The 15,177-nt window shown below is 37.4% G+C and overlaps 4 protein-coding genes across 5 annotated transcripts; 3 read left to right on the top strand and 1 right to left on the bottom strand.

Annotated features, from left to right (window-relative positions):
- Positions 1 to 212: 212 nt before the first annotated feature.
- LOC122048644 (heat stress transcription factor A-5-like) lies at positions 213 to 2,134 on the top strand. Of its 2 annotated transcripts, XM_042610194.1 has the most exons (3): positions 213 to 566; positions 664 to 1,756; positions 1,834 to 2,134. In XM_042610194.1, exons 1-2 carry the CDS (start codon positions 348 to 350, stop codon positions 1,714 to 1,716), a joined length of 1,272 nt encoding a protein of 423 aa, XP_042466128.1. In that variant the 5' UTR covers positions 213 to 347; the 3' UTR covers positions 1,717 to 1,756; positions 1,834 to 2,134. The 2 variants fall into 2 exon arrangements, with proteins under 2 accessions (XP_042466128.1, XP_042466121.1); XM_042610187.1 differs by having other exon boundaries at positions 664 to 2,134.
- LOC122048660 lies at positions 1,842 to 2,637 on the top strand. The gene has a single exon (XM_042610200.1). The coding sequence runs from the start codon at positions 1,842 to 1,844 to the stop codon at positions 2,364 to 2,366; it is 525 nt and encodes a 174-aa protein (XP_042466134.1). The 3' UTR covers positions 2,367 to 2,637.
- A 6,530-nt stretch (positions 2,638 to 9,167) lies between these two features.
- On the bottom strand, positions 9,168 to 10,047 carry LOC122033839 (probable WRKY transcription factor 75). The gene is made up of 2 exons (XM_042593263.1): positions 9,681 to 10,047; positions 9,168 to 9,450 (listed from the first exon to the last, which is right to left on the bottom strand). The coding sequence occupies exons 1-2, from the start codon at positions 9,950 to 9,952 to the stop codon at positions 9,273 to 9,275; spliced, it is 450 nt and encodes a 149-aa protein (XP_042449197.1). The 5' UTR covers positions 9,953 to 10,047; the 3' UTR covers positions 9,168 to 9,272.
- A 3,112-nt stretch (positions 10,048 to 13,159) lies between these two features.
- On the top strand, positions 13,160 to 14,591 carry LOC122048633 (F-box protein At1g67340-like). The gene is made up of 3 exons (XM_042610179.1): positions 13,160 to 13,472; positions 13,573 to 13,735; positions 13,809 to 14,591. Exons 1-3 carry the CDS (start codon positions 13,270 to 13,272, stop codon positions 14,514 to 14,516), a joined length of 1,074 nt encoding a protein of 357 aa, XP_042466113.1. The 5' UTR covers positions 13,160 to 13,269; the 3' UTR covers positions 14,517 to 14,591.
- The last annotated feature ends 586 nt before the right edge of the window (positions 14,592 to 15,177 follow it).

The raw sequence follows: 15,177 nt of genomic DNA, 5'->3' as shown, positions 1-15,177 counted from the left end.
TCATGCTGCCATTAATATTCTTTAATGGAAGATCTTACAAATATAATTATAATAATTTTAATTTTTAGAAATAATATTAATTAAATTTAAATAATATCGACAAGTTAGTAAAATCAACGCAGCAGATACTCCGTGAGTTTTATATTATTTTAACAAATAAAGTAGAGTCGCTATTTTGATTTTTGACCAAAATAAAAACAAATGAGACGAGGAATAGAAACAACTACGCAATCACCGCCGTGGTGCGCGCCCACGCTCCACCCGTTAGTTTTATCCATCGCAATCTCTCTCGCCTCTCTCAATCGATCGAGCAATTCGTTGAACACCGGCGAACCCCTCGCCGAGAGATGGAAGGCGGCGCTTCCGGTGGCGGAGGCGGGCCTGCTCCTTTTCTGCTGAAGACGTATGAAATGGTCGACGACGCCTCCACAAACGACATCGTCTCCTGGAGCTCCACCAATGCGAGCTTCGTGGTGTGGAATCACACGGAGTTCGCCGCCCGCCTGCTCCCGACTTACTTCAAGCACAACAACTTCTCTAGCTTCATCCGACAGCTCAATACCTATGTATGAATAGTAAACCCTCGCCCTAATTTCTCCCCCTGTTTATTCTACGAATGATGCGTGGATCGAGCCTCCGATTCCTCTGAATCTTGATTTGCAGGGCTTCAGGAAGATCGACCCGGAGCGGTGGGAGTTCTCGAACGACGACTTCGTCAAGGGGCAAAAGCACCTCTTGAAGAACATCCACCGGCGCAAGCCCATCCACAGCCATAGCCATCCATCGGGAGGTGTTTTTCCTGACGCGGAGAGGACGGCGCTGGAAGATGAGGTCGAGCAGCTTAGCAGGGAGAAGTCGAGCCTCGAGTCTAGTTTATTCAAAGTCAAGGAGCAACAATCCGGGACGGAGATCCAGATTGAGGATCTGGAACGCAGGGTGATGAACATGGAGCAGAGGCAGCTCAAAATGGTTGCTTTCCTGCAACGTGCCATGAAAAACCCTCAGCTCATGGAAAGTCTAACGAAGATGGCCTCAGCCACATCAATAGATGTCTCAGCCATTAACAGGAAGCGGAGATTGCCGTCGGATGGGGATTACTGCCGAGATTGTTCCGACAACAGCTTCTGCGATGATACCGGGTTCATGCTCGATCAAGATTTCTGTGAGAAGCTAAAATTAGGTCTGTGCTCAGCTGTTCCGGCCGATTCTGATGTGGTGATCCTCAATGCGCAGCACTTTGATCTTCACCATGGCACAGTGCAGGCAATTAGACAAATTGACTGTGACCATGAGCTGCCGGAGTGCCCCCCTCAGGCGTCTGAGACACTACAGCTCCGTGATGCCGGGGCTCCTGTTTCTCCATCAAAGAATGATTTGTTTGCTAGAGCTGTTGACGAAGACGATGTGCTTCTTCCATGCCGTTTGAGTCTAACGCTTTCAATGGAAATCGATGCCGACGATCTCTCATCTTCTACTCAAAGACATAATGATCTTAATACGCCAGTCGCAGGCATGCGAAGCATGACTGCTGATTCTGCTGCTGATGCTGAAGCTGTGTCCTGTGAAGCAAACGATGCATCCTCGGCCCCTTCAGGTGGAACAAACGATGTATTCTGGCAACAATTCTTAACTGAAAGGCCAGGTTCGAATCCCATTGATGGGCTGAATGAAGAGAGGATGCCAGGATTAAGCAAAAAAGATAAGGAGCAACTGTAACTTCGACTAGCATCTTTTGTTGGGCATCATGTTCTTACAGGTAATACTTTTTGATCCACCTGTTCATCTTGCTTCTGAATTATATGGTTTGGTACTCAATCATTCAATCATGGTAAGGCTGGACCATGAATTCTCGCTTGAATGAGTGCATGTTGATCTCTGACGCCGTCCATTATGAAATGAGTAGCTGGAAGCCAAAAAATTTCTGTCTTCCAAATTCACCACTGCGATTCCTTCTTCCCGAATTGAGCTCTTTAGGGCTGGGCTGGCTGACCCACCGCAAAACCAAACAACACACGACGACTCACTGCATTAAAGCCTTGTACTACTCACAAATGAAGCACACAGATCTCATCCAGCAGAGAATGGCAAACAAGACTCGCCTCCTCTTGACCTCCCTCCTCCTCCTCTTCCTCTTCCTCCTAGGGAAGAAGAGCACTGCAAGTGAACTGAGCTCAGAGGAGAGCAGGAGGCTGCTGTGGGCAGTGACAGGGAAGAAGTACATAAGCTATGAGGCCCTGAGACGGGATGTGGTGCCCTGCACCAAGCCTGGAGTGCCTTACTACAACTGCCACACCCTCCCAAGTGCTGCAAACCACTACAGGAGGGGATGCCAGATAATCAGTGGCTGCAGGAGCGACAGCCCTTAGCAAGCCAGTCTGCAAGTAAGAATGACAGGCTTTAAACCTCTGTTTCAGGTTATTGTAGATGATCGGTATACAACATAAATGGCTGGCAGTGGATTGAGTATGCCTTTTCTTTTTCTTTTTGATTTTAGAATTCATTTCTTGAAAAAAAAACACACTCAGTGCATCAGATGTTTCAAAGGACTTGGATTATTGTCATTGATCTCTGCAATTTCCAGTTGTATCTAAAATTAAAATAAGAAAATCCCCAACACGGGGCAGCAGATTTATCAAATATTATGCGAAAGTTGCTGAGCCAAAATCGTTTAATATATTTGGTCCGATCTAAGCACAGTTAAGACTAAAAGGAATGTTTAAATAATAATGGGCATATTTCTTAAGTCATTGTAAATTAATTTTAAGTCAATGTAATTAAGCAAATAAATAGATTGTGTTAGTGTTAAATATTTGTTTCTTTTTATCACATAAGAATGAATAAAAGGTGAAAAAAACTAAATTTATATTAAAAATATAATATAATTAATAAGAAAGTATGCAAGATGACGTTTCGTATGATATCTTTAACTTGTACTCTAAGCACATGTTGTTTCTTTATAATCTTTTTCGTTGGATAGCGTCCAAAGACCTTGACCCAACCTGATCCAAGCCATTGATTATCATCCTCAATTTCTCGAGTCAACACATTTTATTTATCGATTCAATATATTTTTTTTCCAATCAATATGCATTTAGAGGAATAATTTAGAAGATTAAAGTTCAAAATTTACATATGAGTATTTGAAGTATATATATATAAAAAGAATTCGTTCATGGACTCCCAGAAAATGCTTAGTTATTAATGTTATAGCTAACTTGAAAATCATAATTTCATGGCGCTCGTCGTTCTGCTCCAGTTCCTCTTCTCGGTCATAAGCTCCCTCGCCTGCACGCTCTACTTCGTGGCCTCCCAGCCGGCGGCGCTACTACTGCTCGCCGTCACCCAGCTCCTCAAGCTTACCTGGTGGGTCTCCGCCGGCGCCCTCGGCTTCGTCGCGGATCTCCTCCGCTCTGCGCTGACACACGCGATCGGGCTCCTCGCCAACGCGGTCACTTCGGTCGCGTGGGCTCTAATCGAGGCCGTCTCCAGCGCGGCCACCGGGTCGGCACAGCTCGCGGCTTCAGGTGCGGCGGAGGCAGTGTCAGGGTTGGTGGCGCAGATCGTCGACGGGATGTGGGGCCAGGTGGAAAGAAACCGTTAACTACTGTCACGGAGAACGCGCCTTTGACCGTTGGTTAGTTAAATAATTACTGTGTTTTTACCCTTTTAGGTAATTTAATATTACATTCAGGAGGATACTATAAATAATTTTTCGTATAATTAAAATTATTAAATAATTCAAAGAGAAAACATATGAGTAAATTAATAAAACCTCAATGGAGTATAATTCAATGGAGAAATTCTTTAATTTTTGAGGTATAATCAGTTTTAATAAATTAATAGATAAATTTTTTTAATAGATAAATCTAATGGATCATTCGTTATAAACACTTTCTAAATGCCAACTAAAAATTAACAAAATCAATTAGTCTACTGCAAAGCGCCGGACTGGGGAGGATAAGTTACCGTGTGTTAATTAGCCTACCCAAACAACCCCAAGCCTTATCAATGGCCATTCCTGTGGGTTCCACATAATCTAAATCACATCCAAATTAGGTGCCTAGCAAGTTGTTTAACTTAATTAACCGACACGAGGAATTAAAATATTCCATTTTTATTTTAATGTCTTTGTCCCTGTTAGACTCGGGAGAGAATAATTAATTTTATCTTTGAATTGTTTTACGTTGATCATTTTACAACATCAGGAAATGGGTTTTGACCATAGTTTTGTCTTTTAAAAAGTGAATAAATATTAGTTTTCAGATAAAAAGTGCTTGATCATTTAGGTTGTCTATTTTTATCTTCCCCTCTAAAATTAATTTATCTTCTTTAAAAATAGATTATTTAATAACTCACGGATTTTATTTTGTTTTATCAAATAATGGTATATTTTCCATCTGGATATTTATGCATATTGTTTTCGTTACTATATAAGTTAGGACTGATGCGAGCTAGAGGGGATAAATAATAATTTCAATCTCTTCTCATTGTTACATGCGCAGCGGAAACTTTATTTCAAACTCGACTTTACATGTATAATACTTTGGTTTACTTGGTATCCACTTTATTGAGATGATTAATCTAAATCGTTAATACCAATTATCACATACACTATGAACACTCTCCTTTTTTGAAACTTTTCGGAGGCGAAGAAAACTCGTGCAAGTTTATTCTTACAAGAACACAACAAGAGATAAGAAAGAAAATATAAATGCAATGAATACCTTATTTGATCTCTTATTGCTCAGAAATACCTCTTTTTGACCCATAAATGGAGTAGCACTTCGTTTCAGAATCTCTAAGAATTGGCAGCTTGAAAACTTCACGAAATCCCCCTTTTTAGGGGGTTTTTTGACATGAAAAATGCCTCCTAATGTATTAGCTTTACCCTCAATCGATTGTCACGTTAGATTCAACCATTCAAACCTAAACAACAACTCTTTTCCACCTTACCAATCAATTTTTGAGTCATACCAATAGATTGATAGCTTTCAATCGATTGAGCCAACTGATTCCAAAACTTTCTCTTTGAGGAGAAAACACTGCCAATCGATTGACAAGAAAAAATCGATTAGGCCAATCAATTGGCAAAGCTAATTTGATTAGGCCAATCGATTCGGCAAGTTTCTGTTAGTGGAGAACATACTTTCCAATTGATTGTCTCAGTCGATTACTTTAATCGATTTCAAACCCTACTATGCTCCCGAAATAACCCACAATCTATTGAACCAATCAATTGCTTTGGGCAAATCGATTACACCAATCGAATCGATTGCCCAACCCTAAACTCATATTCTGAGTTTAGGGTTCCTTTACCCAACATCCCATCATTCGTGGTCTGCTAGAACTTTCTGTTGTCTAGTATCTGGTCAACCTTGTTATGATCTAGCTGTTGGTTAGTCCTAGGAAGATTGTACCGGTTCCAGTGTACAAAAATTTTGTACAAGTGTCGAACCTTTCCTAAATAACCTATTAAGATTAGTTATTAAATATCTAGATTTTAAATTTTACACTTACTAAAATTATTTATTAAATATCTAAATTTTTAATTAAATAGTAGATATAACATTTTTAAAATTTACATGGCTTTACTGTTTATTTCTAACAATTATATTTTTTATAAGTTATATAACGATTTTGATTGAAATTAACATTTAAATTCAAATTTAATTTAACATTAGATTTAAAAAGAACAATCGAATCACAAATTCAAAAATAAAACAAAACACACAATTCAACCTGAAACATATGCCTTCGTATTTCCAAAAATCAAATGTTTTGCAAAGAAAACTAGAATAAAATGGGGATTACAAGTATAATTGTTAATTTTTTTGTAGCAAATAATTAATTAACTTAATCTTCTAAGCTGGTGTGTCCAGCGATAAAACCTACCCTAGGTGAGGTTGAAACCACAACCAAGGCTATCAGAGGCGGAGAAACAAAACTGGGATTCTTCTCCTGCTAGCACTGCCGGGCGCCTCATGGGAGCTGACGGAAGGAGGAAGAGAAGAGAAGGAGAAGAGGCTAGGCAGGCCACACCAAGAAATGGAGAAGGAGAAGTAGAAGGAGTCGTTGCTGGTCTCCCTCTTTATAATTCTTGGCAAATAAAGAAAGTTTAATAAAACTTTCTTATTTTCTTATGTGAAAAAAAAATTAATTGATAAAATCAATTTTATTTTCTCTTATTAAAGTGGCCAACCACGCTTCCAAAACTAGGTAAGTTTTAAACAAAATTAAACTCCCTTTTTGTTTTTTCGAATTTTAAAAATAAAATTTCTCCAATAATTTTCCCTTCATGGTGGTTTGTAAAAGAGAATTTTATAAATTAAAATTCTTTTTAAACATGTGGATGATTTTCAAAAGGAAAGTTATCTCTAAAAATTAAAATCTCCTTTCAATCTATAAATAAGGAAAGATATCAAATCTTTTCTTAATCTTTTGTAAAACTTATAAAAGAAATATTTAATTTTTAAACTCTCTTTAATCATGAACATGGTTAGAAAGTTATAAAAATCTACCTTTCAATCTATAAATAAGGAAAGATTTCAAATCTTTTCTTAATCTTAAAGCTATAAAAGAAAAGATTTAAATTTTAAACTATCTTTTAAAACCATGGAATCCACATAAGAAAAATTTATAAATAACCTTTTAATATTATATGTGGACCGACCACCTGGACTCCAAAGGGGCCGCCCACAATCTTGGCTCAACTGGGTCTTGGCCGACACTAGTTTCAAGCTAGCCCGGCCACCAAAGAGGGTAAAGGTGGGTATAATTCTCACAAGAGGCTACGATAGGGACCGAGAAGAGGAATTGGTTTTTGGTCTCGATGAAAATAAGCTTCCGTGTCAGAACACAACTTAATTTCATCAATAATAATACCATACCACTAAAGAATTATTATTCGCCCAAAATTTGGGCTCATTCTTATTATGAGTGTTAGTCTCCCTGTTTAAGATGTCGAATGTCCACTAATTAAATGAGTTACTAATTACTCACTTAATATCTTACTCCAAGTAGTACCACTCAATCTCTCGCCGTCACATCAAGTCCACAGGTTAACATCACAATCCTGAGCTCCTCTTGGGGTCATTCTCATTGAACATGCCCTCTATAATCAACAACACACACTATAAGTAATATCATTTCCTAACTTATCGGCTTATTGATTTATCGAGTTAACTCACCCATTGATAAGAAATAAATACTAAATATATGTGTTTGTTATTATATTAGTATTAAGAGAGCACTTCACTATAATAACTAAGGTCTCTTTTATAAAGTCGCAAGACAAAGAACTTACCTAAAATGATTCTACTCAATACAGTGTATCAGTGTAATTTATTAGTTAAGATAAACTAATACTTAATCGCACGACTTCAATGGTTTGTCTTTCCATCTCTTAGTCAGTCAATTGCTTATAATTTATAAAGACTCGATAAATTGATCGTGACATCACACATCATATTATCTACGATATAAATTAATTAAACAACTACATAAATGTAGATATTTTTGACCAATATGATTTTTTATTTCAAAATAAATATTTACAAAAGCTAGACTTTTAGTATACATTCCAATACTAGCAAGCTAAATACGTAAAAAGTGCAGCGGAAAAACTTACTAGATCCTTTCAGATGATCCATTTGTTAAAACAGAGTTATTATATATAGTCTCAATATATTTCTAATTTTAAAATTATCTTTACTCTAAGTTATTATATATAGTAGCTTAGAATAACTACTATAATATGTCAAAATAAATTAACTCAATTTTTAAAAAATTAATTTGACCAAAATTATTTGAGAGAAATCAGACGTGACTTAACTGATGCAGCCGAAATATTTTTTTTTTAATCTTTCTCTCATCTACATGCAAAAACTTTCCTCTCTTTCTTTTTAAATTAAAATGAAATTTTATCTTCTCTCTCCTATTATTATATGCAAAAGATTATTGTGGCAGTGATGATACAAAGTTGTAGCAGCTACTATGCAGTAGCTGCTACAGCTTGTAGTAATTAGTATACAGTAGCTACTACAACAGTGCAATAGCTGCTACAATTGTGCAGTAGTTGCTATAACTGTGCAGTAGCTGCTACAACACAGTAACTACATAATAACACTGCTACACGTTATAGCAGCTATTGTACAGAAGCTGCTACAACGTGTAGCAGCTATTGTGTAGTAGTTGCTACAATATTGTAGCAGCTACATCACCTTTAAAAATTAGCAGCACAGTAATTATTGCATGCAATCAGATGAGAGAGAAATGAGAATTTTATAGTTGTTGCATGTAGTTGAGAGAGAAAAGTTGTTGAATGCATATGAGAGAGATTAAAAAAATTAGATTTTGGTCGCATCAGATAGCTCACGTCGGATTTCGCTCACGGTGCAAAAGTTGCTACAACGGTGTAGAAGCTACTACAACAGTGCAATAGTTGCTACCATTGTGCAGTAGCTGCTACAACGGTGTAGCAGCTGCTACAATGGTGCAGCAGCTGCTACAAAGATGCAAAAGCTACTATAACAGTGCAATAGCTGTTATAACATAATAGTTATACAATAACACTGCTACACGTTATAACAGTTACTGTACGGAAACTGCTACAACGTGTAGCAACTATTATGTAGTAACTGGTACAACGTTGTAACATCTAAATCACCTTTAAAAATTTACAACATAGTAATTATTACATGTAATAAGATGAGAGAGAAATAAACTTTTTATTGTTGTTGCATGCATATAAATAGAAAAGTAATTTAATTATAGGAAGAAAAGAAGAACCGTAGTATAAAGAATTGTATTATAAAAATGATTCTTCTTATAATTTTACATGACTCCTGAACCTACTTCAATAATTTTCAAAGTAATTTTGATCGAATTAAAATAATTTTAGTTGAATTCAAGTAATTTATAATTCATGACATAATTAATTGCTAAAAGAGCAATTCATATATAATAATTTTAATTAAATTAGAACAATTTTATCATATGTTACAGTACTATTTACTTTTAACCCTTAAAAAAAAAAAAAAAAAAAAAAAAGTAAAGAGCACCTTTTTCATGAAAAGCATAATTAAACGCTGCCTGACATCCTAAAACAGACATTACGGCACCGTAATGTACCAAAGTATCATGATTAGGGAGCTACAACATAAACTCCATGGGAACTTAATCAATCAATTAACCTTCCATTAATTTACAAAACAAGATCCAGTTTCTAATTAATTAATTTACCAACGAAATTAATTAATTACTTATTTAACAAGCTAGAATTGGGCATAGACCTGCATTTGCTTGAGTATGTGGTCGAAGTTATCGTTGGGCTTGTCGATGGGATGACTGTGCACTCCCTCGTACGTCGTCACCACTACGCCTTCGTCCTTGGACAGCCTCTGCACTTGCTTCTTCACGTTGCACCCTTGATGAGTGCATCTGTAATAGCTTCTGCTTAATTCCATATGAAACCAGCAGGTTAATTAATTAATTAATTAATTAATTCTCATGTTTAATTATTCTATTTCTCTTTAATTAATTAATTACAGCTATGCATGCAGATTAATGATATTTCGCCTATTGATTATCTTTTATGAACAAAAATTTTCATTTTGAAAAAAAAGAAGAAGAAGAAGAATAAATACATTGGTAATTAAATTAAATTAAATTAAATTAATAACCTGGGGAACTTGTTGTTCTTGACGGCTTTCTGGCCGTACTTGCGCCAGCGATAGCCGTCGTCGAGAATATCCACCTGGCTCCGCGTCTGGAAGGCGAACCGGTGCCTCCTCGCTGTCTTCTCCTTCTTCTTGGCGCCGCCGGCCTTCGCTAGCTCGCCTTTTGACGAGGCGCCAGCGGCAGATGATAAGGACAGCTGATGGCGAGGCGAGGGCGAGGAAGATGCCGGCGGCGGCGGCGGCAGCGGCGCCACTACTGGAGCGTATCCCTCCATTCGATCAATCAATCTCTGCGAGGAGAGGAAGATGCAGGGAAAATGTGGGAAAATGCTGCAGATAAAAAAGAGAGGCGTGAACGTGAACGGCAAGTAATTAGTTTATCAGCTTTCGTGGATATATATATATATATATATATATATATGCGATTTTATTTATTTTATTTTTGGAAGAAAATAAAATAAACAATTAATTAAGGACAATTAAAACAATGACAGGGCAGAAGATAAGAGGTGATCTACAATTTAATTATGGTAGGGTAGTGGCTCTAATGTTATCGGGTTATAATTGATTGTGATTTTTTTTATTTATTTTTTCATCTATATTGTAATTTAGATCGGAACATATGACGGACGTTGTTCAGAGGCCGCCATGGTGGGAAGATGACCGGGCTAATCACAATTATATGGAAAGATGAATATAAGAAAGATCATAACTAATTACGATCACAATTTAACTGTAATTAGATTGTAGATTATTTGTTGGAATCTCAAGGTATTTTTGGTATGATCAATTAAGTTAGGTTAGGTCATGTTATGTTCTGATCCCTGTGTCTAAGTGTGCAGGAACTTAGGAGCACAGGAAGTCAAGCGGAAGACGCGACTAGCAAAAAGGACAACACGAGAGAGAGAATAGGAGTTGAAGGCGCCTCCGCGACCTTCAGGCAGAAGGCGCCTTCAACCAGCATGGAAGGCACCTTCCATGGTTATGGAAGACGCCTTCGACCAGGCAATCTGACCGTTGGCGGAAAGGATAAAGTTTTATCCTTTGCCACGCTAGAGGCGCCTTCCAACCTTATGGAAGACGCCTTCAGCTTGAGGATAAGTTTTTTCAGGGGTTATAAAAGATCCCCTAGACCTAGGAAAGAAATAATAATTTCTGTATTCAGTTTTCTAGTTTTTCTGAGCTATTAACGAGTGTAAAAGGTTTCTCCGTATTTAGAGAAGGAAATACTTAGTGAACGTTCATTTGTCTTGAATTAATAACTATTTAAGTTGTAACTAAGTAAATTTTATGATGCTTTTTATTAATTTTTAAAGTTGTTATTTCTATTATAATTATATTACTAATCAAAGAAAAAGAAGATATTTTTTTTTTATATTTCAGACAATTCCGGACCAACACTATCCCGTTCAAAAAAAATATGAACGAGGATCCGGTCTCCCTCCATCGTTATTCCTGACCTAACTCATTAGACTCGTCAAATTGGAACCGTCTGTTCGTATTAAATTCCTAGTTCTGTCAATATTTGAACACGTGACCAAATATGAAGCATATATCTTCTTTGAAACTCACCATTTAAATATTATCCTAAAAAAATAGGATAACATTTCATCTAAATCCGACGGCATTTCATATAATATTTTTTTTTTGAATTAGCAGTATTTAAAATTGAATATTGAAAAATCAACTTCATCTGAGTTTGACGACATTTTAGATGAAGACAAACGAGAACACGTGAGAACATATAAAAAAAGAATACTTTAGAATGGGAATTCAAATGTTTAGGAGGACCATGGAAGTTTAGAATTATTAATCTAATTAAATATTTCCATACGTATTAGGGAGGATTCAATGTTTGAAGTAGGAGAATTATGAAGTCAAAATTGTTGACGATTCAATGACATTCTCATTCTACAATTTCTGTTAATAAAAATAAATCATAATTCATTATATATATCATTTAAAACTAATCATCTCAAATTGGGCCTCCGGATCGACATTATTGGGCTTCCATATTGCCCTCGAGGAAAATTGACCAACTCGGACCGGTTGGTTCAATGTTCATCCGAATACAGAAGTGTTAATTCGGATGCATCAGATGAGTTAGGATCGGATCAAAATAAATATATTATAAAAATATTTTAACTCGAATTTAATTCGAATCTTAGCACAATTTGAAAATTCTAAACTCAAATCTAAATAACTTGAACCAACTCGATTTTAAAAAAACTTTTTTTACTATTTTTCTATAAATTTTTTACTTTTATCTCGTGTAATTATCATATTAACTTTCTGTTGTTATTTTACTATTTAATTAAAAATATAGACATTTTAATAACTAATTTTAGCATACTGAGAATAAAGACTTATTAGTAATTTTTAAATAAAAAATTACATTGTCATGGTCCTTTTTAATCCCACGTATTAGGATTGAAACACTACAGTGAAATATTTTTTATAAATATCTTAAGTAGACATTAAAAGTATACCTTTCTCGGCATTTAATTAAGATCTAGTGTAGTATATATTTTTATCAATTTAATTTCTGCTATAAATTTTTTTTATGAGGAAGAATTTATTATAGTAGTTTGTTGTTGCTAAGGTTTTTTAGTATTACATAATTGCATGAGTCTAACACACTCTTGCATAAAGTACTAATTTACGTATATTCATTCATTATATTACATATACAACATGTATATACGATACATTTTTACCTAAAGCACTTTAATTTTTTTAAAAAAATTTAATTTAACCTGAAAACTCCCTAAACCTTAAATTCATGTCAAGCCGAGGCAATTCGGTTCTAAATCAACCCGAATCCAAAAATCTCTAACCCGAATCGAAAAACTCCCAATCCTATTCTAATATTTGTCCGTAGACTTCGATTATATTAACGGATCGGATTCATTTTTAAAATGAAATATCTATTCGCAGAATAACCACAAAAAAAACGTTTCCTCCGGATAATAAAAAATTGCCGTTATTTAGAAGTAATGGTTTGTGTTGAGAAGGATCCAAAAGCTGGCACTAAAAACGTAGAGAACAGGCATCATATTGAATCCAACCTAACTTCATTTTTTTTTGAATTTTTTTTTATTTTACCTTGTACTTTGAGACAATAGTTACTATATATATATATATATAGTAATTATGTTATAATTGTTATTATAATAATGTAAGAATAAGAGGATTAATGTAATTTTAATTTTTAAAATAATAATAATGAACGTAAATAAGGTAAAAAAAAAGTAAAATTTCGAAATTGTGCGGATGAGATCATAAATCAATTCTCTATCCTGCCATTAGAAAGTAAGCATACATCCGTCCTCATTAGTCTACCCGTAGCATACCCGTCGTATTAGATCGATGAGATCAATTACCAACGGTTCAGATTACCTGTGTATTGTTTGAGTTTATCGTCGTTCGTTCTGGTGTTTTTTCCCCTCAGCATCGCTCTATTGCTTAACATAAAAGGGAGCTGCTTTGTCTCGTACGAGGAAATGAGGGAGAGAATTTGAGCCCTTGAATCCGGAAGAGCCCTCCCGTTGATGCTCCGCCAAGGGTCGCCGGCGATTGGGCTTCGGTGGTGATGGAGGTGGGAAAAGAGAATGGACTGACGCATAGGAGAGGGGCATCCGGAGGAGAAGGAGGTTGTTCCGGCCGAAAGAGGCCCCGTGCGGCGGAGAGCGGCGACTTCTTTGATGGCCTTCCGGACGAGCTTGTAATATCCATCCTCTGCAAGCTGAGTGCCTCCGCCGAGAGACCATCCGATCTGATCGCCGTCTTGACAGTGTGCCTTTTCTTCCCCATCTTCGGTTCTCGGGGCGATTTGTGTGTTGTTTTTGCTCAACGATTGAGGAAAATCAGGGTTTCTTTCTTGGATTTGTCGCAGGTGTAAGAGGCTGAATCGTTTGGGACTCGATCCCGCGGTTCTGTCCAAGGCGTCGCCGGATTTGCTCGCGGTGAGAGCCAACAGATGGTCCGTTTCCTCTAACAGATTCTTGCAACGCTGCGCTGATGCCGGAAGCCCGGAAGCTTGTTACATCTTGGGCATGGTAGGGTTCTTGGCTTCTTTAATTTGGTGGAAATGGAAAGACCGATGATTATTTTCTCTTGTTGCATTTGCAGATCCTGTTCTATTGCTTAAGGAATCGAGAGGTGGGCGTCTGGCTTATGGCTATGGCGGCCCTCAAGAACCACGCGGCGGCGCTCTTCTCCCTGGCGGTCATCCATTTTAACGGCAGCGGAAAATTGAAGAGCGACAGAAATCCCAAGGTCGGCGTCCTCCTCTGCACCCGGGCTGCGTCCCTCTGTTACGTGGACGCTATGCGTCTCCTCGGCTACTGCTTCCTCGACGGTCATGGAGTTCACCGCGACGTCTCTGAGGGTAACGACTATCTCCTCCTGGCCAACGCCCGTGAGTTCTCCGCCTTCCTGCACTACTCCCCCTCCTCACCACTCCGCCATACCCGGCGCCTTCGCTCTCTCTCCGAAGGTTTAGACTTATGGCGTGCCACGCCGCCGCCGGAGCCTCACCCGGCGAACCGTTTCTTGGTGGAGTGGTTTGCGACGAGGAGCGGAGATGAGAACGGGGAGGGGCTCGGGACGTGCTCCAACGGCGGATGCGGCCGGCCGGAGACGCGCCGCCATGAGTTCTCTATGTGCTCGGCCTGCGGCCTCGCCAGGTACTGCTCGAGGGCGTGCCAGGCGACGCACTGGAAGTACTCGCACAAAGCTGAGTGCACACCTATCAATCAATGGTTGGACGCCGGCATTATGGCCGACGAAGCCCCGTTGGAGGGTGGTGCCGGCGGCGCGGAGCTGGTCCTGGATTAGGAATTGGAAGGTTGAAGCGGATTGAAAATTACAGGTTGGATTTGTAACGTTCCCCACTATTTTCCTTTTTGGGTGAAAAATGGTTTTTTTTTTTTTTTTTTGAGAAAAGTTTCGCAACAGCAAAGAACGGCAACTTCCCCCCTTTTTTATTAGATAAAAATTAGATAAAAAATTGGATGCGTGGAATTGTTTTTAATAGGGATTGATTGAGTGAGTGCATGCGCAAGCTCACCCACCGCAAACAGCCACTTTGCAGAAGACACGTGCCAAGCACGTGTTTAGGGATGAGACGAGGTGATAGGTAATGCTAGTCCATTATTTTATGATAGTAATTTTGATTAAAATTTTGGATCAAAACTAGACCGTTCAGTAATATTTAATAAATTTTGATTAAATTAAATTACTTTTACTTAATATTTTTTTTAATAATTTTGATTAATATTAAAATAGTTTTTTCTATAATTACTTGGTAGTTTTGAGCAGTTGACTACAATTATTAACTTTTAATATTTTTAAAATAGGATATCTTTTGATAACAATATAAATTGTCCTTTTAATTATTTTATCAATAAAATAGGTAATAAGGGTAGGGAGTAGGCGAGTCATGCTGAATTAAACCGTGTTGTTCAAATTTTTTTTAATGATGCAACTGAAGTAAGCC

This window comes from Zingiber officinale, chromosome 1B, assembly GCF_018446385.1.
Source record: "Zingiber officinale cultivar Zhangliang chromosome 1B, Zo_v1.1, whole genome shotgun sequence".
NCBI lineage: Eukaryota > Viridiplantae > Streptophyta > Magnoliopsida > Zingiberales > Zingiberaceae > Zingiber > Zingiber officinale.
This window is presented reverse-complemented; position numbering and strand designations above follow the sequence as displayed.

What these genes read in the sequence shown, in the direction of transcription:
- LOC122048644 (XM_042610194.1), top strand. Translation starts at nt 348, where the DNA reads ATGGAAGGCGGCGCTTCCGGTGGCGGAGGCGGGCCTGCTCCTTTTCTG. An exon ending in TCCGACAGCTCAATACCTAT is followed by an intron (nt 567 to 663) that starts GTATGAATAGTA and finishes CTTGATTTGCAG; the next exon opens with GGCTTCAGGAAGATCGACCC.
- LOC122048660 (XM_042610200.1), top strand. Translation starts at nt 1,842, where the DNA reads ATGAATTCTCGCTTGAATGAGTGCATGTTGATCTCTGACGCCGTCCAT.
- LOC122033839 (XM_042593263.1), bottom strand. Translation starts at nt 9,952, where the DNA reads ATGGAGGGATACGCTCCAGTAGTGGCGCCGCTGCCGCCGCCGCCGCCG. An exon ending in AAGAACAACAAGTTCCCCAG is followed by an intron (nt 9,451 to 9,680) that starts GTTATTAATTTA and finishes GGAATTAAGCAG; the next exon opens with AAGCTATTACAGATGCACTC.
- LOC122048633 (XM_042610179.1), top strand. Translation starts at nt 13,270, where the DNA reads ATGGAGGTGGGAAAAGAGAATGGACTGACGCATAGGAGAGGGGCATCC. An exon ending in CTGATCGCCGTCTTGACAGT is followed by an intron (nt 13,473 to 13,572) that starts GTGCCTTTTCTT and finishes GATTTGTCGCAG; the next exon opens with GTGTAAGAGGCTGAATCGTT. An exon ending in CTTGTTACATCTTGGGCATG is followed by an intron (nt 13,736 to 13,808) that starts GTAGGGTTCTTG and finishes TTGCATTTGCAG; the next exon opens with ATCCTGTTCTATTGCTTAAG.